This window comes from Tachypleus tridentatus, chromosome 9 (assembly GCF_004210375.1).
Source record: "Tachypleus tridentatus isolate NWPU-2018 chromosome 9, ASM421037v1, whole genome shotgun sequence".
Classification (NCBI taxonomy): domain Eukaryota; kingdom Metazoa; phylum Arthropoda; class Merostomata; order Xiphosura; family Limulidae; genus Tachypleus; species Tachypleus tridentatus.
The window spans coordinates 148,660,935-148,684,485 of record NC_134833.1 but is presented as its reverse complement, the minus strand read 5'-3'; the positions used below and the strand labels follow the sequence as shown (position 1 = coordinate 148,684,485).

At 36.3% G+C, this 23,551-nt stretch overlaps 1 protein-coding gene across 3 annotated transcripts in view; it reads right to left on the bottom strand.

The window, feature by feature from the left end:
* Positions 1 to 23,551, bottom strand: part of LOC143226626 (uncharacterized) — a 258,963-nt gene that overhangs the window by 32,646 nt on the left and 202,766 nt on the right. Inside the window, exon 1 of one of the 3 annotated variants that reach the window (XM_076457837.1) lies at positions 14,469 to 15,062. The exons of 1 other annotated variant lie outside the window; for it this stretch is intronic. In XM_076457837.1, the coding sequence (XP_076313952.1) occupies positions 14,469 to 15,012 (544 nt within the window). In that variant the 5' untranslated portion in view covers positions 15,013 to 15,062. Of the gene's footprint in view, positions 1 to 14,444; positions 15,063 to 23,551 lie in introns of those variants that run through there. One more of the 3 variants, XM_076457838.1, reaches the window with a different exon arrangement.

Here is a 23,551-nt window from a genome sequence, read left to right as displayed (position 1 = left end):
ATCCATGTTTCGTTGGTTTTGTTCTTTGAACACTGTGATATATATGTGTAACTGATGCATGGCTCATTTTGTGCATTAGTAAAAATATCTACTTATGTTAAGTATATTTTATTTTTTCCAATTACGAAGGGTTCAGTGAAACTTCCGGGGTTTAGTACCCCTAACAAGGTTAAGAACCAGTGCCACACTAAAGTAAGTAGGCATTTATCTCTGAGGTTTAGGAAACGTTCGAATCACGAAATATTATAGACCTTCAATTGTAACCTCCCTAGTACTTAACCATTGACCGTCAACAATACTGAATTAACGTGTCTCAAGAAGTAGTTTAGAAGATATGTAATTTAATTAGGAACAATAAAATGGTATAAATTGTTTTAACAGTTTGTGTGTGGATATGGAAATATGTTAAATGCATAGTTTGTGAAAATCTCATGTGTGAAATATGCTTGTTATTTTCTTGTTGATTGGTTTTGTATCTCTATTCAGATGTGGAAGAAATCATGAGCGTATGGATACTGACAGCATTTAATGAACATTTTATGGAATTCGTTATGAAAAATTAATAAAATATAAATAAACTCACGTCTTACATATCGTAAATGTAAGTTTTCCTCATACCAATACTATCATTATTACAGTTTACTTTTTAGAAGCTATCAATACTCAAGTTAGATATGCCATTAACGTTCTAAAACAAAAAGAGAGTAACACACTTGAATTTGTTTATTTTAAATTAAATTTTTTGAGATCCAAAACAAATATCCCAGTTTGAAACATAAAGTAGTCTGTAAACACTCTTAAACATATGGTGTAGCTTCAGTTGTTTCATGGTAGTTTAGTTTTGTTGAACCGCAGACTCAAAAAATGAAAACATTCTCACATTTACAGCGTATAACTGTATTAAAAAATTTACGAACTTTAAGAGGGTATGCAGTCTAGCTTTCGAAAACATTTTATTTTATGAATCTGTCGATTTATTCATTCCAGGATGTTAAAATTGATAATTACGCTTATCTGCAATTACAAAGGAAGCTTCATGTAGATCTCAAACTTTTACCCTTTTAATGTCAGTTCATGAGTGTCTATTTGGTTAAATTATTTTTATCATTATTTTGTACTGGTTAAACGACGCCGTTTGGTTAGATTCAGTAATGTTTAGAACAGTGATGGGATTCAAATATTTTAACAACCAATTATATGTCGCGTTACACACCACAATTTTGTGTGATTAAAATAACAAAATATCTTACTCAAATAATTTATTCAGCATGCTTTAAATATTTCCAAATTACAACTTGATTATCATTAAAATTTTATTCCTTCCACGCTTGAACCCGTTGTCATCAGCTCTGTGTATTTTCATAGCCAAATTTTACTGGAAAAGTGGGATTCTGTGAAACTGAATTCATACAATTTATCAGCGTCTTTCCAAGGCAACAACTTTATCAGTACTTCAAAACCCTGGTTGAAGTATGTTTACCTGTTCATGAATTTTATTGTCATTTTCTTGTGCATTGTTTGTTAATTTTAAGCGAGCAAAATTCGTAGTATTTCATCGCCATTTGAGTTTTATGATACATAGATGGTATCACCAGAGATACTGAGTGTATTTTCATCGTGTGTGTGTGTTGTTGCATAAACAGCCACACTAGGTTTTTTGTGTGTACAAATTCATGATTATAGGTTTCTAGTGCCTTATACTTACTTCTGTTCCAATGCGAATCATGTAGATTCAGATGACAAATATTCATGTTGCTGGGGTTCCAATTCCAATGGTGATCTGCAAGCTACCCAAATCTTTAATGAAATGTAATAGTGGCAAATGTACATGTTGATATATAGGAGACAGTAAACTACATTTTTAATGTTTAACTGTATGATGGTAGATTCGACACCAGCCAGAATTCATGACAGTCAGGTGAATTTAAAAGCTATAAACTTAAGCTACATGCTAAGAAATTAACTATTTGTTTTATTAAAAACAGATGACTACTCAAAAAGAGAGTTATTGGTGATTGGAGACAAAGAGAAGAAATTCCACCAAATTTCATAAAACCTCCAGTGGTTTATTAAAGGCGTAAATTTAATAAAAACTCGATAGAGCTATTTTAGAAAACCTTTTTGCACCAAATATTTATAATTTCATGAAACAGGTTTCGTGTAGTTTTTATAAAAAAATTCATTGGAATTACAACCATCTGTATAAAATGTAATAGTGTTATATTCTACAATATTTTCCTACTTCATTTATAAAATTATTTCTAGAGTTTTCGAGATTTGTTTCAAAACTCTATAATACATATTATCAAGGAGTTTTGAACAATATTAATCTTGACTATATCACTTTTGCGCGAAATTATTTTTTCAAACTTTTTAAATCAAAACGTGTAAATTCTTTAGATCCTGAGTTTTGAAGAGTGAAACTCGTTGTTTGGTATTATTTGTGTTCAATTTCTCAACTCTGATTTTTACTTTTAAATTGTAGTTTAAAACGTGGGTAATGACTGGAATTTATAAGGTCAACTTGGTAAAACTGATGCCGCAGAACCTTTATGTAGCAATTTATTTTATTGGACATTTGGTGAAATTATTATTATTTTGTTTTCTATTTGGGAGGGGCCCGCATAGACAGGAAGATAAGGCATTCGACTCGCCATTTCAGCCGTGGGGGGTTATAATGTGAAAATGAATTCCACTGTTCTTTGGTAAAAGAGTAGCCCAAGAGTTGGTGGTGGGTGGTGATGACTACTTGCTTTCCCTCTACTCTTACACTGCCAAATTAGAGATGGCTAACGCAGAAAACCCTCGAGTAGCTTTGCGCGAAATTCCAAACAAACCAAAATCTTCTGAGGTGATTGGGGAGAGGGCATTTGTGAAAGTAACATTTTTAGTTATAGTATGATTGCATCTTATTAAATAATCAAATTTTGACTTTTTGTAACATGTTTGCATCCTTGATTGGTCCCATTTGGACTGTATTAAGTGTTTTGTTACCTTCATATATCTTTTTCAATCAACGTTACTATTTTATAACGTTTTACTTTATATTTGCTATCAAAATTCTGCATTTCGTTACACACTTCTACTCTATACTTAAAACGTTAGCCTTCTGTTTAGTAATTTGGAGTTTTCTCAATGTAAAGTTTCTTCTTTAAACTTTCTTATATATTTTGAGAATCAGTAATTGAGAATCAGTAGTTGACTATTTCCCTTTTTTGAATAGTTTAGAATAAAAGTTTCTATAATTGTATGTATCGTTCTAGAACAAACAGTCACATCTTTCGAAAGAAAAAACAACAAAAAACACTATGTCTTTTTCTGTTGAGATTTTTAAAATTCACAGTTGAAGTCTACTCAACTGCTGGGATTTTTTGGACCGCAACACTTAATTTTCAGTTACCTGTTTGCAAATGTTGTTGCACAAAGGAATGGTGAATATTCCACAATCAACAAACTCGAGCGTTATCCAATGAAAAGGAATTATAAAATTCATGTTTCCAGTTTCTCCTGGTTTATTAAAAGCTGCGTAAAAGTCCATCGTTTTAAAGAAATGTTTAGATCTTTGTCAAATGTTTCTTTGTCAAATCTGTCCAGCAGACCTTGAGCTTTCACTGCTTCATCTGATTTGCCATTTGCTAATTCAGACAAAGAATCAACAATGTCACTGTAGTGATTATTAGCACATGCAATTGCAGACAGACGGCACAACCAGCGTGTTGGACACAGTGAGCGGATGTATTTAACTGGACCATTGTGGCTGTCTGACCATACAATATGTTCAAAGATTGTCTTGTATTTCCCTGACCTCTGAAGCAAGACACGAAGTTCATGTACCCACTGGATAGAATCTCGAACACATTCACAAGCTTCAACTGCATGCTACATTGTTAAACTAGCCTTGTGTACTCCGCAGTGAAAAAAAAAGCTGAAGGTTGTTTCTCTTTTATTTTTGCCTGGCATCCACAATGTGCACAACTCATGTTAGTGGCTCCATAATAAGTTTGTGCTCTTAATCCTGACAGTGGTAAATTGAGTTTACTCTGTACATCAAGTATAGTCGAGGATATTGTTTTACAAGTTGTATTGTAAACACTGTACAAACCTAGAAATATCTCATGGACGTCGAGGTTCTCATCTCCGTATCGTACACATATTGCTTCCTGTTCGACACCTGTGACATCTTGAGTGCCATCCACCATTAATGCAAATATTTTACTTTGCTGCACTTTGTGTGCTAGGTTCCTCAGTATTTGATGTCTGAACATCTCCATTATTTCATTCTGAGCCTGGGCTGATGTGAATGTGGTTTTCTTTGACAAGTAGGCCGACAGCTCAGGATTTCCTCTTCCAGGAGCTTCATTAACTGCAGGAAGTTCCTCTCCGTGTTAGTATGTTCACGTAATGCTAAACCTTGACGCAGAAAGAAACGTAAATTTCTGAATATTTTGACTAGACTTTTTTTGCATTCTTCCTGCTGCTTCTTTTTCCATCATGTAGCTGGACAGTCACTGGAGTTACATAAAGTGAAGCTTCTGGAGATATAACGAATCTGTGCTGAGGGGAGTATTGGTGTTCGTTGAATTTCTGTTTTGCCTTCATCCAGTTGCAAAACCGGTGGATATGAAGGTATACTCGACTGGCCTCTCAATTTCCTTGTAAAAGGCCTCTATTTTCCGCCTTGGCACAATGAAAGCATATAACGTTTTGAGTCTGATTGTCTAAGTGCAGTAATGGGAACTCATTAAACCACTTGCCCTGGAAGTTGATATTTTGAAATTTTGCTTTCTGTCGTGGTGTTAGTAGTGCGTCTGGATGATATGGCTTTTCACACTGTATCTGTGGAGTGTCAGATTTGTCATTACTGCACAAACTTGTTTCACAACTATCTGGTGGTTCATGATGTGCAATAATTGCACATGCATTTTCAGACTCGTCCTCTGATGAACATGGTATTTCCTCTGTAAGGCAAGTTTCTATTCCTTTGCTTGAGGTTGTTGGATTATCTTCATCTGCACTGTCGCTTGTAGTACCAGTAACTGACTTGTAGAACTATCTAATATCGTAACCTTTCAGACGCTTGCTTGTCATAATTGGAATCTGTTTCCCAGATGACTCAACAGGCTAAAATACAGCGTTTATTGAAAACTCTAACGTACAACAAACGAAGATAGAATAGAATGGAAGTAGGACTGAACTGTACAATGTATTTAAGTCGAACGCCCGAACCTTACAGTGACTACAGAGCCGACAGACCGCCTGGGTATCGCTGGGACAATAATGTGTGCTAATTACAATACAAGTAATTACAAGATTCACGAAAAATTCTTAATTAATCAGAAATATGTTATATTCCTGTTAATGCTCATCAAAAGACAAGCACGTTGTGATATAATGTCTATAAGCACGTCAATTAAATAAAAACCCCTAAACAAAAACTAACAATACAATTCGAGTAGAGGCTTCAGGCCGTTGAAATCGTTCATTTTGTGTTCTAATTATACAAGAAAATACAATATTTTTACTATCTATGATAAAAGAATATATTGTTCTTTTACCATAAAGCACCAGCACTATATTAGAGGGCGGTGATAATCTGAAATTTAATGGATTATTGAGGGCTGTTGTAAAATCGAGGCTTAGACAAAAGAGAGCGAGCGGAATGTGTTGATGTAAGGCGCGTCTGGATCCGAGCGGCCGGAACCTGTCGTTAACTGTACACTAAACATACTCTATGGTCAGCGCCTTCAGCAGCTAAGGAGGGTAAGGCGTTCGACAATAAAACCGGCTAGACATGCATAAGAACAAATGGCGTAGGAAAACCGCTACAAGCTACACATGGCATGCCAGATTTAGAGATTTAGATCACAGGAGAATACGCTTGAGAGTAATATTTTCGAATTTCATGCTCTGTTCAATCTGTTGTGATAAAAATTTACTTTATCTTACACTACGTACAAGACGTAGGTAGATTCTGTGATAGTACTTGCAAGCCTTGCATGTATACTTAGACTTAGTGACTGATACTAGCGAACTATCACTTGGATCGAAAAGTTTAGAAGTACGCCTATATTAAAGATGTACATTTCGACTACTAAAAAAAGCCTACATCCAGGCCTAATTGTGTAATTCGATTGGTAAGAACACGAGAATCACAAGAACAAACACACAATTTGTAGGCCTATGATGCAATAAAACAATTCAACAGAGAAAACTATAGGGGGGATCATTATATACACCATATAATAAAGGGGAGGATGTATATCCCATCCCCCAGGATCTACGCCCTGTCCATGGGACTTGTGTATCTCTATAAAATTTCGCAAACTCTCACCATACATTATGAGTATTTCCACTGACAGTTAATGATTCAATAAAGGATCATGAGCATTGAATCGAACATGTTGTCATCATTTATGCGATAGAAATGTTACATACAAAGCTAGTTTTATTTGCATGTAATACTATTCAGTAGCAAAACAAATTAATAATCACAAAATAAACAAACAAGTATTACGACTATAGGTTTGGAAGCGTGTGTTTAGGACACCAGTGAACATCGGTCAAGTTCCTTTCAGGTATCACCTGTCCAGTAGAGTCTAGAAAGCACAAGCAATGCATTCCCAATTCCTGGTCACACAGTTAAATGTCCCAAGGAAAAATTAAGGTCTGCCTCAAGGGCAGTTCAGGGTGAAATGTCTTTCTTTCTCCTTTATATAGGTTAGCTAAAACTGGGGGAAAACGTTCTCGTGGTTAATTACGCTTCCATACATGGCACTGCTAGTAGCAGTTTTCACTTATTTGTACAGTAAAATAACCATGTTTTTTTTAAGGAATCCTTCAAACCCATTCTTAGGTATTTCTGTATTTAATCATCTCTTCCCCAAAATATTAAGAGTGTCAGTAAAACATTAACAAAAGCATACTTACTCTGAAGATCCCGAGAGCACTGAATCCATAGGACTTGTGTATATGGGAGACAGTTCGCAACTTCTCAGGATACATTACAAGTATATCTGCTGACAGTTCTTAAAGTTATATTTATAAATTACATCAACAAAGATATAATCAAACCTTCAGAATTAGCAATCGTGAAAATTGGGTGCTTGTTACAAGGACAGAACTTAAAATTCTACTGTATGATAAACAAAGGTTTGTTGTATGTATTATAGTTATTTTATAATTGTATGGATTTGGGATACCAAAGTCGGAATTTTTTATTGGTTTTTGTTTAAAATTAGAACAAATTGATGACAAAGACCATTATAATGTAATCTATATTGACTCTTTTAAAGTTAGAACAAATTGATGACAAAGAGCGTTATAAAGACCATCTTTATTGTCTCTGAAGTTAAAACAATTTGACGAGAGTTGAGGGTTGTAACATCTCCATTATCTCTCTAAATCTTAATTGTAGTTAACGACACATCTTTAATCAGTAAACTTATGCTTCTAATCTTTACTTTGTTCCACAGATTTGTTTGATAATACTACTACCCTTACCCTTATTCTTCTGCGGTGATAAGCGAACGCAGACTAAGTAGAATCAGTTTGTGGTTTTTGATCTACTGCACTACACGTGCACAAGGGTGTGTTATTTTAAGTAAATATGACACCTAACAGAACATTTAAGTGTTACTTAATGGTCATGTGGGCCATGTAAATTCAAATATTACAAAACGGCAATGATGGCCATAAACATACAAATATTACGTAACGGTAATTCTGGTCATATAAGTTATGTACTGTATTTGAAGTTTTAGAACTGCACCTTCCTGGAGTTTAGTATTATATGAGGTTTTATTAATATATTTTAAACGTGTAGTAAAGTTTGGTGAAACGGAGAGAGCCTCGAGGCAACAGCTAGTACGTTTCGTGATCCTTTGATTACGTGTCCACTTTTGTCTCTGTACTGATGGTCTAGTTAATAATATTGCTAATGTATCTAATTATATTGCTTTTAAAATACTTATTTATTAGTAAATTTTAGCTATAGATTTTGTTTCGCTTTATTAACTTAATATAAGTATTTGGGACTAACCTGAATCTCCTAAGCTGGTCTAATCTCGTGAGATATTATTGAAATTAAGGCCGAAAATGATACTTTTTATAAAAAAGAACGTTAGACAAAGACATAAAATTGTCTATACTTATAAAAAGGTTTATTTGTTTTTTTTAGATTCATTCTAAGTAGGTAGCTTGCTTTGATCTTAAGTTAATATTAATGTAATTTGTATATTACATGTATCATTAATAACTGTTACCTTCGGCTGTTATAATCGCAATAATTAATATTTTCACTTTTTGGGCGAAATTTTCTGAAAAGACACATTTATCTAAGCCTTCAAAGTGTTATTTTAGAATACCTTAAGATACACAAAGAACAACACAGTTCTGAAGAATGCGTTTTCATTTCCATTGTCTTACTAAAATATTTTCATTTTCATTGAAAGTATGTCTAATTCGTTAGCATTTTGAGTCTCGAGTTATTTTATTTACAGGATTGGTTATGTAAAACTATATTATTCATCAATAATATTGGAATTGGAAGTTCATAAAATGTATCCTACTACATTCCAGGATCACAGTTTCTGTTTTCAGTAAGGATTCCCGTTCAGACTTTACTACTTGATAGGTTGTGGTAAGTATTTGAGAATAATACGAATCTTATTTTATTTTTTTGTTGTACCTTGCTATGATGGGTTTAGTTTTAAGCCTTAGCTACTTGACATCTTTAATTAACTGGTACTATATTAACTACTTAATTTAACTCTTCTTACATGAAGCTTAAACATCATAGAACTATTGTTTAAGCAGTTTCAACATCATTATTATTACCGTTTTGTTTTCATCCATGTATGTGTGTGTTTATCACCAATATTTCTCGAAAACAGTTGGGTAGATTTAAACGAAAGTTAGTATACAATTGGACTATAACCCAACATAGAAGTGATTAATATTTGGAGAGTCGATGTCAAAGGTAACAGCGAGTTCACGAAAAAAAAATCATATTTGTTACCATGAAGACCGATTTTGTACACTATTTCGTTTTTATATCTTATACAAAAACGAACGGATTTGTTAAAACTTTTATAATCATATGTGGAATGTTATTACCTATTGTTCGTTGATGTTCATAACGATAAACATTCAGACACATTTTCATATGTTTTAAGGACCAAATATGGTCAATGACATTTAGGTACTGGTATTATTGTTTTATTATTGACTGAGTTAAAGGTATTGCGTTGAGCAGGTTACAAAATCGTAATTTAGAATGCACTTGATAACTGATAAATTTAACGCCATCCTTTTGTTTCGCTTTAAAACATCCTATACTTATCAATCTGATTTAGAAACATTGTTGTAGAGCAGCACTTGGTTGAGTGAGGCCTGTTTCTTGGAAAAATAACGTTATTTAAACAAACCTGTTTCTTTTATAAACAATACAAAACATGGAAACGTACCAACTTTATGGGATTAATATAAAACAGTACACTGAATATTTGGTTTGCGAGTTATTTTTTATACTCTTGGTAAACATGATAATGTTTTGTTTATAATAAGAAGCCTTGACTATACCATTTCTTTCCAACTTGAGAAAAAAGATTGTTTAGTCTCAATTGTTAAGTTGGTTAAAATAACGATATGGATGTTAGATAGATACAAAATTATGAAAAAATAGATATATGAAGTTCAGATTGCAAGTCGATGAAGAATATAGATATGGGTGAGAAGTGGTCGGTAATATAATGACGAATAGGAATTTGGGTGTGAAATAGTCAGCAAGACGATTAAAAATAGAGATGTGGATGTCAAGCAGTCGGTAAGATAATGCAAAATGGAGATGTGAGGATAAGTAGTTAGAAAATAGGTGAAGAATAAATATTTGATGTCAAATAGTTAGCGAGACGATAAACAATAGAGATGTGGATGTTAAACAGTTAAAAAAGTAGTGAAGAAAAATGATGTTGGAGCCAGATAGTTATAAAAAAATATGAATAATATATATACGAATTTCAAATAGTAACAAGATGAAGAATGGAGATCCGATTGGAAAGTGGTGGGTGATAGAAGAAAGAATATAGATTTGGGAGTCTAATAGATAGAAGGACAAGAATAGAGATATGAGTGTCAAATAGTCAGCAAGACGATGAAAAATAGAGACCTGGATGTCAAGCGGTCGGTAAGATATTGCTAAATGAAGGTGCGAGGGTTAAATATTTAGAAAAAAAAGGTAAATAATGGAGATTCGGATGTCAAATAATTTGCAAGACGATAAACAAGAGAGATGTGGGCGTGAAACAGTTAAATGGTAGGTGAACAATAAAAAATATGGAAGCGAGATAGTTATAAAAATATGAAGAGTCGATTGATGAATTTCAAGTAGCTAGACGAAGAAGAGAAGAGATCTGGGTGGGAAGTGGTGGATAATACAACTAATAGTAGTGTTTTGGGGGTTACTTTGATAGAAGGACAAGATTGGATATTCGGGTGTCAAATAGTAAGAAATGCGACGAAGAATAGAGATTTACATGTCAAATAGTTGAAACGTAGGTGAAGAATAACGATATAAAAGTCAGATAGCTACAAAAATATGAAGAATAGATATATGAAGCTCAAATAGCAAGACGATGAAAAATACAGTACTGGGTAGCAAGTGGTCTTTAATACAAAAAATAGAAATTTGGGTGTTAAATAGAAAGAAGGACAAAAATAGAGATTTGGGTGTCAAATAGTTAGCAAGACGATGAAGAACAGAGTATGAATAGATATTCGGATGTCTTATAATTAGCAAAAGCAATGAAGAATAAAGATATGGATGTCAAAGAGTTAAAAAGTAGATGAACAATAAAGATGTGGAAGCAAGATGGTTATAAAAATATGAAAAATAGATATATGAATTTTAAATAGCAAGATGAAGAAGAATAGAGATGTGGGTGGATGTTGTGGGTAATACATTGAAGAATAGAGATTTGGGTGATAGATATATAGAATGGGAAGAATAGAGATTTGAGTATCAAATAGTTAGGAAGAGGATGTAAAATAGATACTTGGATGCCAAGTAGTGGAAACATAATGCAAAATGGAGATCTGAGAAATAAATATTTAAAAAAAGGTAAGAATAGATATTTCTACATCCAATACTAAGCAAGACGACGAAGAATAAAGATACGGATGTGAAACAATTAAAAGTTATTTCAAAAATAAAGATCTGGATGCCAGATTTTATAAAAAACGTGAATGAGAGGTCTATGAATTTCAAATAGTAAAACGAAGAAGAATAGAAGTATGGATGGGAAGTGGTGAATAATACAACGAAGAATAGAGATTTGGGTGTTAGATATATAGAATGGCAAGAATAGATATTTGAATGTGAAATAGTTAGAAAGAGTTCAAGAATGGAGACTTGGATGTCAACGTTCAATAAGATAATGCAGAATGAAGATCTGAGGAATAAATACAAAGAAAAATGTATAAACACAACGAAGAATAAGTATTAGGTGTGAGATATATAGAATGGCAAAATAGATATTTGAATGTTAAATAGTTAGGAAAACATTCAAGAATAGAGACCTGGATGTCAAGCATTGAGTAAGATAATGCAAAATGGAAATCTCAGGAATGAATTCTTAGTAAAGAGTATCAATAAAGATTTGGATCTCAAACAATTAGCCAGGCAATGACGAATATAGATATGGATGTCAAACAGTTAAAAGAAATGGTTTGTTTGTTTTGGAATTTCGCACAAAGCTACTCGAGGGCTATCTGTGCTAGCCGTCACTAATTTAGCAGTGTAAGACCAGAGGGAAGGCAGCTAGTTATCACCACCCACCGCCAACTCTTGGGCTACTCTTTCACCAACGAATAGTAAGATTGACCGTCACATTATAACGCCCTTACGGCTGAAAGGGCGAGCATGTTTGGCGCGACTGAGGCGCGAACCCGCGACCCTCAGATTACGAAGCGCACGCCTTAACTCGCTAGGGCCATGCCAGACCCAAAAGAAATGGAAAATAAAGATTTGGATGCCATGCCTTTGTAAAATATGATGAAGAGCATATGAATTTGAAATAGCAAGACGAAAAAAAAATAGAGATGTGGGTGGGAAGTGGTTGGTAATAGAAAGAAGAATAGAGGTTTGGGTGTTAGATATGTAAAATGAGAAGAATAGAGATTTGGGTGTGAATTAGTTAGGTAGAGGATAAGAAAAAGAGACCTGGATATCGTGCGGTCGATAAGATAATGCAAAATGGAGATATGAGGAATAAATGCTTAGAGAGAAGGAAAGAATAGAGATTATGATGTTAAATACATAGCAAGAGATGAAGAATAGAGATATAGAGGTCACACAGTTAAAATGCCGTTGAAGAGTAAAAATCTGAATGCTAGATTTTTATAAAATTATGAAGAATAGATATATGATTATAAAATAGCAAGACGAAGAAGAATGGAGATGTGGGTGGGAACTTGTTGGTTATATAACGAAGAATAGAGATTTCCGTGTCAGATATACAGAAGGAGAAAAATATATATTTGGTTGTTAAATAGATAGCAAGACGATGAAGAATAGGGACGAAGGTCAAGCAGTGAGTAATTTAATGCAAAATGGAGATATAAGAAATAAATTCTTAGAAAAAAGGTTTGAATAGAGATTTGGAACTCAAATACTTATGAAAGTGTTGAAAAGAGAGATATGGATGTCAAACAGTTAAAATAAAGGTGAAAATAAGATTTGCATGACAGATTTTTATAAAATATGAAGAATAGATATACGAATTTCAAATAGCAAGACGAAGAAGAATAGAGATGTGGGTAGGAATTGGTGGGAAATACAACAAAGAATAGATATTTGGGTGTTAGATACACTGAATGGTAAAAATCGAGATTTGAGTTTGAAATTGTTAGGAAGAGGATGAAAAATAGAGACCTGGATATGTGGTTGGCAAGATAATGCAAAATAAAGATCTGAGGAATAAATGCTCAGAAAAATGTATGAATAAAGATTTGGATCTCAAACAATTAGCAAAGCAATGAAGAATAGAGATATGGATGACAAACAGTTAAAACATAGATGAAAAATAAAGAATTGGATGGAAGATTTTTACAAAATATGAAGGATAGATATATAAATTTCAAATAGCAAGACGAAGAAGAATAGAGATATGGGTGGAAGTGGTTAGTAATACATTGAAGAATAGAAATTCGGGTGATAGATATATAGAATGGCAAGAATAGAGAGTTGAGTATCAAATGGTTAGGAAGAGGATGAAATAGAGAGACTTGCATGTCAAGTGGTGGGAAGGGAATGCAAAATGCAGATCTGAGGAATAAGTGCTTTGAAAAAAATGTAAGAATAGAGATTATGATGTTAAGTGCACAGCAAGACGAAGAAGAATAGAGTTGTGGGTGGGAATTGGTGGGTAATACAACAAAGAATAGATAATTGGGTGTTAGATATATAGAATGACAAGAATTGAGATTTCACTGTCAAATAATTAGGAAAAGGATGAAAAATATAGACCTTGATATCATGCAGTCAGTAAGATAATACAAACTGGAGATCTGAGGAATAAATATTGAGAAAAAAGGGAAGAACAGATTTCTACATACAATACTTATGAGGACGAAAAAGAATAGTATTATGGATGTGAAACAATTAAAAGTTATGTGAAAAATAAAAACCGGATGCCAGATTATAATAAAACTGTGAAGGACAGGTTGATGAATTTCAAATAGTAAAACGACGAAGAATAGATGCGAAGTGGTGAATGTTGGATGTACAAAATGGCAAGAATAAATATTTGAATGTTCACGAATGAAGACTGATATCAACGTTCGGTTCGATAATTCAAAACGGAATGAGGAATAAATGCTGAGAAAAAAAAAATGTAAGAATAGAGATTATGATACCAGATACATAGCAAGACGAAGAAGAATAAAGACATGGGTGTCTAACAGTTAAAAAATATGATTTGGATGCGATGTTTTTGTAAAATTATGACATGTACAATTCAAAGAGCAAGACGACGAAGAATAGACATTAGGTTGTGATTTAGATAACACAAAAATGAATATCTGAGGAATAAAATGCTTGGAAAAACTCTGTAATAATTGTATCAGAGTGTGTGAAGGAAAGTATTCCGGTTTTAAAGCGAAGTTTGTAATAGGTTGTTTGAGAAGGAATAGAAATACAGACCGATACACATTTGGTTATGTATGTACATTACGGGTATCGAAACTGGATTACAGTAACTGTAGATGCATCTTTTCTTTATTACAACGGAAGCCTTTATGTGGTGCTGTTGAATGAAGTTTCATTAACCAAGGAAAAACTTCCGAAACACCAGTTCTTAAACAACTTTAAAGAATTGTACAATTTTAATTTATACAGATAATACAAATGTTACAAATGAGCGAATGACACCACAATATTTCACTAAAAAGAGTTCATAGTTCTAGTTAATGACCTTCCGTTGGAGAGACCGTGCTATCGCCTTCGCCAGCCTCCCGGCGCCGACGTTCTACACCTTCCGTTGGAGAGACCGTGCAAGCGCCTTCGCCAGCCTCCCGACGCCGACGTTCTACACCTTCCGTTGGAGAGACCGTGCTAGCGCCTTCGCCAGCCTCCCGACGCCGACGTTCTACACCTTCCGTTGGAGAGACCGTGCTAGCGTTTTCGCCAGCCTCCCGACGCCGACGTTCTACACCTTCCGTTGGAGAGACCGTGCTATCGCCTTCGCCAGCCTTCCGACGCCGACGTTCTACACCTTCCGTTGGAGAGACCATTATAGCGCCTTCGCCAGCCTCCCGACGCCGACGTTCTACACCTTCCGCTGGAGAGATCTTGGTAGCGCCTTCGCCAGCCTCCCGACGCCGACGTTCTAAATCACCACTCATTTGATTATCGTCGGTAACGAATACCGTAGATATAGATGGGTCTGTAGGGTAAAAATGCAACGATGTGAAGTTAAAATATAAAAACAAAATTGCTAATACAATCTTACACTCCATCGTTTCAACACTCTAAAATAGGTATAGAATAACTAAAACTATAAACATCTCCTTCTTCTCATCTACTGGTATTTATACAACTCGTCTTTGATGAATTTTGACAGCTCTGAACTTGCGCATGCTCATAAATATGCCGTAGAGAGAACAGTCCGTATGCATTGTATGATAAAGGGAGATAATGTTGATTGCTGGCCTCTTTCCCTATACATAGGTTCCTTACTATGTGCATATTGGGAATATAATCTAAACAGTATTATAATTATCGTTGATTGCGCTATGTACTGACGGCACGGACACTAGTTTTAAAGTTGTACAAAACTCATCTAGATTTTCTGATCCACGTGTCATAAAAAGGTACATATAGTGTCTTATTTACCGTAATCGCTCTTTTATAAGAAAGATACACTTTCTATTAACTTATAGAGCGAAATCGTATACATGAGCTTTGACCATTATGTTTATTATAATACTATGTTAAAGTCTGGAATCTATAAAATACATTTTACAACCAACTAACCCTCGTATATTGTCTTACAAAAATAGTAAACAAACATATACAAGGAAAAACCAAATCATAGCTCAGTCGACAAGTAGAGCTAGCTACTGAACTTAAAAAGATAAAATAATTGAAACTGACAAAACATAGGAACCCAGATTTTGTATTCATAAAATATTGTAAATTATTCATAAAAGAAATATTTTAAGGTTGCCTGATTAAAAACTATAATGATTCTAATGAAATTCCGAGATAGCTATACACAAAGTAGGTGAGTTCCTAATATCAGTCATCCCTTAAATAATGTCTGATTTGAGATTCAGTAAAGGAGAAAAGATTTCAAACGCTTTTAATGTTATTTAATTAATATTGTATGTTCCATTATTATTAATTACTCCCTGACAACGATTCACTAGCTTCTGAACGCAACTTCCATAAAATTGTTGGGGTATGGAGGAAAAGAATGTAGATAGGGTAGTTTTGAGATGTTCATGTGTTCCAAGCTCTTTTCCATCAAGAAAATTCTGCAAACTTCAGAAGAGATGATAATCAGATGAAGCAAATTCTGGAGAATAAGGAGAATGATGGAAGTTCTAACCACTTTATCTCTTAAATTTTTGCAGATGTAATCCTTGTTGTATGGGGCCGTGCATTATCCTGGTGTAACACAACACCTTTACGATTGACCAAAACAGGCTTCTTATCTTTTAGTGTAACATTCAAGCGCACTAACTGATTTCACAATAGAAGTCTGAAGTAATCCTTACATTAAGTGGCACCAACTCAAAGTAGATCACACCAACGATATCTCACCAAATGCTTAACAAGACTTTCGTAGGGTCTAAGTCCATTTCGGGCTGTGCTTTAGCCAGTTTACCTGCACTGATCCATTATCTGCGGCACTTAAAAAACTGTAATAAAATATCCATTTTTCATCTCCAGTCACTAACATGTCCATAAACGGTGAATTACGTACACGAAAAGACAGATAAGTACAAATGTCCACTCTTGTTCTAAGGTTGGCTTCTGTCAAATCATGGGGAACATACGTTTTAAGAGTTCACACATTTCGAAGCTGTTGCAGATGACGGTGAACAGTTGAATGGGTTGAATAAGCTTTTGTGCTAGTTCTCCAACTGTAACAGCACAATCTTCATCAAGTGCACCAGCAGAAAGTCAGGAAATAAACTCAACAGGACGACCTGAACGTAGCGCTTCACTTAAGCTGTAGACACATCCATCTTGATAAGAGTTTATTTTATTGATGATCTGAAAAAGTGGAGCTGGTTTAGTTTCTTGCATTTGTCTGGACAAGTGTATACACGTCTTAGTATACATTGTAGTCATTACAACCTTCTAAAAAGAAAGAAATGGTGATTCCCTTCTGTATTAAAGTTTGGGACATTACTAATAGGATAACCTGATATAAATGAATTATTTTCCTTCTGAAGTGTTCAGTATTCGGTGAAGTGTCATGTCCTTTTATATCTCTATCTGGTTTGATTCCATTTTTCAAGTTTATTAGCTAGTTCTACCTAGCTTTTGTGTTTAGTGATTTTTCGTATTTGTTTAGGTTAGATACTAAGTACATTATTTTGTATGTTAGGTATTTTAAAAATAATTTACAGGACATAAAATGCAAGCTCATTTGATTTAGAGCTGTATTTTTTGTTATAGAAAAATATAATACCGGACTTAAGTGTTGTAAGTCCAAAAATTTACTAACCTAACCGAGGGACATTTACACATTGGACAAATTGTGTGATATATAAAATTGAATGGCACAAATTGTGTTATTCTAGTTTAGAACAAGCGTTAGACGCTACCAACATATTTGAAACTATCAATATAGTCATAATGAAAATATCTGTAATTCATTAGGAGTGGCGAAACCCAGGGGTTCGGTGAGTCAGTGTCAGGTGTTCGGCGAAGGTCAAAACACACACACTGTATGTGTGTCCATTTCGTTCATGCCCACGTGGCCATCATTGGCTGCGGCTGATCACGTCACATCACTTGGCCTTAATATTTGTGCTACAGGAAACTTCGTGGGCTTAGTAGTCGACTTGTGACTGTAGTAATCGTGCGTGATTTGTGATTTTTATCCTTATCTTTCAATCCGTTCATACTAACTATGTCGAGCAAAAAGAGAAGGTGGTCGAACGAATACGTACAATATGGATTCACGTGTATAACGGAACATGATGGGAGTCAGCGTCCTCAATGCATGATTTGCAATGCCAAGTTGAGCAATTTTAGTCTTGCACCTAGACTAAAAAAACTAAGAGAACCCTCCCTAAAGCTGCATGAAGATGGGAAATACAAGAATACAACGCTTGCTGAATTCAACGTAAAGAGAGCCATGTTCGATAAAAAGGCTACTTTGCCTGTACTCGGTTTTGTATCCATCGACAAACCGATCCTCACAGCATCGTACGAAGTTGCGAACTTGATCGCAAAGTAGGGCAAACCACATACCATTGGTGAAGCACTCCTAAAACCAGCTTTGTTGGAGATGGCGAATATAATACTGGGAAAAGCTGCTGAAAATAAGTTATCCCAAATTTCTTTTTCAGATGACACCATCAGCAGCAGAATAGATGACATGAGCGATGACATCTTGGCTCAAGTAGTTGCAAATCTGATTTCAAGCCCAGCAAAATTCATCTTTCAACTCGACCAGACCGCTGACGTTTCCATTCTAAGGCAGCTCGTTGTATTCGTGCACTATGTGAAGAAGACGAGATAAGATATTTTTTATTTTGTAAGCCTCCTCTTACAACAACAACTAAGGCAGTCGACGTGAAGAAACTTCTGGATGACTTCTTCAGTGACAACGATCTTTCGTAGAATATTGTTTCTGCAGTTTGTTTGGACGGAGCTCCAGTCATGCTGGGACGAAACTCTGGTTTTGGTGCACTGGTGAAAGCCGATGCACCACACATCATTGTAATGCACTGTGTTCTGCACAGGCATGCGTTGGCAACAAAACCTTGCCTTCAAAACTGGCAGAAGTATTACAAATTGTTGTGGAATGTGTGAACTTTGTGAAAAATAGTGCCCTGAAGCACCGCATCTTCAAAGATCCATGTAATGAAATGGGCTCTGAATTCAAGGTACTTCTGTACCATTCTAACGATCGGTGGTTTTCCCGAGGAAAGGTACTGAATCGTGATTTTGCCAAGCGTGTGAAATAAGCCTTGTTTTAGCGAGAGCACGAACATTGTCATGCAGATTGCTTCGAGAAATCTGAGTTTATTCTCATTTTGTCGTACATGGCCGATATCTTCAATGCTTTCAGTCATCTCAGTCAACAGATGCAGGGCGGTGGAGTCAACATAATCGAAGCGGAAGAACACCTGAAGGCTTTTCATAAAAGCTACCGTTATGGAAACGACGAACAGAGAATGATAACTTTGCAAACTTTCCCCAGCTGGACGACTGTGTAAGTAAGATCGAAAATGTGTCTGAAATCGGAGACATTTCTGCACTCGGGAAACTGAAGCAAGCAATTATCATGCCCTTAGATGAGCTCGCAAAGTCTCTCGACGGATACTTCCCCATCAGAGAGTCATATCCAGCATGGGTGAGACAGCCGTTCACGTTTAGTGTTGCGATAGCAGATGTCAATGATGAATAACTCGACGAAATCATTGAACTTCAGCTGAGCAAGGTTCAACAGAAACTTTTCAGAACAACAACTATTTCAACGTTCTGGTGTCACCAAATCGTAGCGTACCCTCTTATTGCTAAGAAAATAATAATCGTACCTGGAGGTAATCATACCGTTTGTTACAACATATCTTTGCGAGCACTCCTTTCGAGGATGGTAGACGTAAAACGAAGAAAAGGAACAAAGTTTGTTACGAAAATGATGTAAGAGTGGCACTTGCCAAGATGAAGCCACGCATTTCTGAACTTGTCTCTGAAAGGCAACAGCAAAAGTCACATTGATTTGCAGTAAATATTCATTGAGTTATGTCTTTGTGTGAAATTCATGTTTTGTTGGTTTTGTTCTTTGAACACAGTGATATTATGTGCAACTGATGCATGGCTCATTTTGTGCATTACTAAAATATCTACTTGTGTTTTGAATTTGAAAAAAATCATATTTTATTTTTCCAATTACGAAGGGTTCAGTGAAACTTCCGGGGTTCAGTACCTCTAACAAGGTTAAGAACCACTGCTCTAAAGTAAGTAGACATTTATCTCTGAGGTTTAGGAAACGTTCGAATCACAAAATATTATAGACCCTCAATTGTAACCTTCTAGTACTTAACCATTGACCGTCAACAATACTGAATTTACGTGTCTCAGATGTAGTTTAGAAGATGTAATTTAATTAGGAACAATAAAATGGTATATTGTTTTAACAGTTTCTGTGTGGATATGGAAAATGTTAAATGCATAGTTTGTGAAGAAAATCTCATGTCAAATAATGAGCATATTTCATGTAAGGGTTTGTGTAAAGGCTATTATACCAATGTCATCTTAAAACGTGCAGGAAGAAACAACTGAATAGAGATAGAAACCAAATCAACTCGAAAAGTTGTGGAAGAAATCATGAGAGTATGGATACTGACAGCATTTAATAATCATTTTATGGAATTCGTTATGAAAAATTTATAAAAAATATAAATAAACTCACGTCTTACATATCGTAAATGTAAATTTATCATACCAATACTTCATTATTACAGCTACTTTAGAAACTACCGATACCCAAGTTAGATATGCATTAACGTTCCTAAAAAAAAAAAAAAGAGAGGGAGTAACTTCTGTATTTGTTTATTTTAAATTAAATTTTTTGGGATCCAAAAGTAATATCCCAGTTTGAAACATCAAGTAGTTTTTAGACGCTCTTCAACATTCGGTGTAGCTTCATTTGTTTCATGGTACTTTAGTTTTGTTGAACCGCATAATCAAAAATGACAACATTTTCACATTTACAGCGTATAACTGTATTAAAAAAATTTACGAACCTTAAGAGGAAATGCAGCCTAGCTTTCGAAAAAACTTTATTTTATGAATCTGTCAATTTATTTCTTTTCAGGATGTTAAAATTGATAATTACGTTTATCTTTAATTACAAAGGAAGCTTCATGTACATCTCAAACTTTTACTCCTTTTAATGTCAGTTCATGAGTGTCTGTTTGGTTAAATTTTTTTTTAATCATTATTTTGTATTGGTTAAACGACGCAGTTTGGTTAGGTTCACTAATGTTTAGAATCGTGATGGGATTCAAATATTTCAACAACCAATTATGTGTCGCGTTACATAGCACAATTTTTTGTGATTAAAAATAACAACAAAAATATCTTACTCAAATAATTTATTCAGCATGCTTTAACTATTTCCAAATTGCCACTTGATTATCATTAAAATCTTTATTCCTTCCACGCTTGAACCCGTTGTCATCAACTGTGTGTATTTTCATAGCCAAATTTGAACTGGAAAAGTGGGATTCTGTGAAACCAGTGGGAGTCCAATCAAATCAATTGTCATCAGGTTTGCCACATTTTCAACTGTAAGGCGACTTCTTTCATCTGAATATACAATATTCATTATTGAAAACCCTTTTTCTGCTTCTGCGGAACTAAGAATACCACTATTGATAATATTTTTAGCCTTTTGTACAGTTCTTGAAATCTCATGATTATGGTGATTTCGAAAAAACATTTTTCACATAGTCACAGAAATCATTAATGATAATTTCGTGATGAAAGAATTTACTGAATTGTTACAATTTGTCTTCAGCGTCTTTCCAAGGCAAGAACTTTATCAGTAGTCCAAATATCTGGTTCTAGTATGGGTGTCTAACAGTTAAAAAATATGATTTGGATGCGATGTTTTTGTAAAATTATGACATGTACAATTCAAAGAGCAAGACGAAGAAAAATAGACATTAGGTTGTGAATTTGATAACACCAAAATGGAGATCTGAGGAATAAAATGCTTAGAAAAACGCTGTAATAATTGTATTAAAGTGTGTGAAGGAAAGTTTTTCGAATTTTAAAGCGAAGTTTGTAATATGTTGTTTGAGAAGGGATAGAAATACAGACCGATACACATTTGGTTATGTAAGTACATTACGGGTATCAACACTGAATTACAGTAACTGTAAATGCATTTTTCCTTTATTACAATGAAACTTTTACGTGGTGCTGTTGAATGAAATTTCATTAACCAAGGAAAACTTCCGAAACACCAGTTCTTAAAGAACGATAAAGAATTGTATAATTTTAATTGATACACATGATACAAAAGTTACAAATGAGCGAATGACACCACAATATTTTATTAAAAAGAGTTCATAGTTCTAGTTAATAACCTTCCGTTGAAGAGACCGTGCTAGCCTCCCGACGCCGACGTTCTACACCTTCCGTTGAGAGACCAGCGCTCCCCGACGACGCCGACCGTGCCGTTCTACACCTTCCGTTGGAGAGACCGTGCTAGCGCCTTCGCCAGCCTCCCGACGCCGACGTTCTACACCTTCCGTTGGAGACCGTGCTAGCGCCTTCGCCAGCCTCCCGACGCCGACGTTCTACACCTTCCGTTGAGAGAGCCCGTGCTAGCGCCTTCGCCAGCCTCCCGACGCCGACGTTCTACACCTTCCGTTGGAGAGACCGTGCTAGCGCGTGCTAGCGCCTTCGCCAGCCTCCCGACGCCGACGTTCTACACCTTCCGTTGGAGACCGTGCTAGCGCCTTCGCCAGCCTCCCGACGCCGACGTTCTACACCTTCCGTTGGAGAGACCGTGCTAGCGCCTTCGCCAGCCTCCCGACGCCGACGTTCTACACCTTCCGTTGGAGAGACCGTGCTAGCGCCTTCGCCAGCCTCCCGACGCCGACGTTCTACACCTTCCGTTGAGAGACCGTGCTAGCGCCTCGCGCCAGCCTCCCGACGCCGACGTTCTACACCTTCCGTTGGAGAGACCGTGCTAGCGCCTTCGCCAGCCTCCCGACGCCGACGTTCTACACCTTCCGTTGGAGAGACCGTGCTAGCGCTTCGCCAGCCTCCCGACGCCGACGTTCTACACCTTCCGTTGGAGAGACCGTGCTAGCGCCTTCGCCAGCCTCCCGACGCCGACGTTCTACACCTTCCGTTGGAGAGACCGTGCTAGCGCCTTCGCCAGCCTCCCGACGCCGACGTTCTACACCTTCCGTTGGAGAGACCGTGCTAGCGCCTTCGCCAGCGCGCCGCCACGTTCTACACCTTCCGTTGAGAGACCGTGCTAGCGCCTTCGACCAGCCTCCGTTGGAGAGACCGTGACGCCGACGTTCTACACCTTCCGTTGGAGAGCCGTGTTGGAGACCGTGCTAGCGCCTTCGCCAGCCTCCCGACGCCGACGTTCTACACCTTCCGTTGGAGAGCCTGCCAGCCTCCCGACGCCGACGTAGCGCCTTCGCCAGCCTCCCGACGCCGACGTTCTACACCTTCCGTTGGAGAGACCGTGCTAGCGCCTTCGCCAGCCCCGACGCCGACGTCCCCGTTGACGCCGACGTTCTACACCTTCCGTTGGAGAGACCGTGCTAGCGCCTTCCCGCCAGCCACCTTCCCGACGCCGCCACGTTTCTACACCTTCCGTTGAGAGACCGTGCTAGCGCCTTCGCCAGCCTCCCGACGCCGACGTTCTACACCTTCCGTTGGAGAGACAGTGCTAGCGCCTTCGCCAGCCTCTTGACGCATACGTTCTACACCTTCCGTTGGAGAGACCGTGCTAGCGCCTTCGCTAGTTTTGCGACGCTGACGTTCTAAATCACCAGTCATTTGGTTATCGTCGGTAACGAATACCGTGGATGTAGATCGTTCTGTAGGATAAAAATGCAGTGACGTGAAGTTAAAATATAAAAACAAAATTGCTAATAAAATCTTATACTCCATCGTTTCGACAATCTAAAATACGTATAAAATAACTAAAACTATAAACATTTTTTTCTTCTCATGTGCTGTTATTTATACAACTCGTCTTTGATGAATTTTGACAGCTCTGAAATTGCGCATGCTCATAAATATGCCGTAGATAGAACAGACCGTATGCAT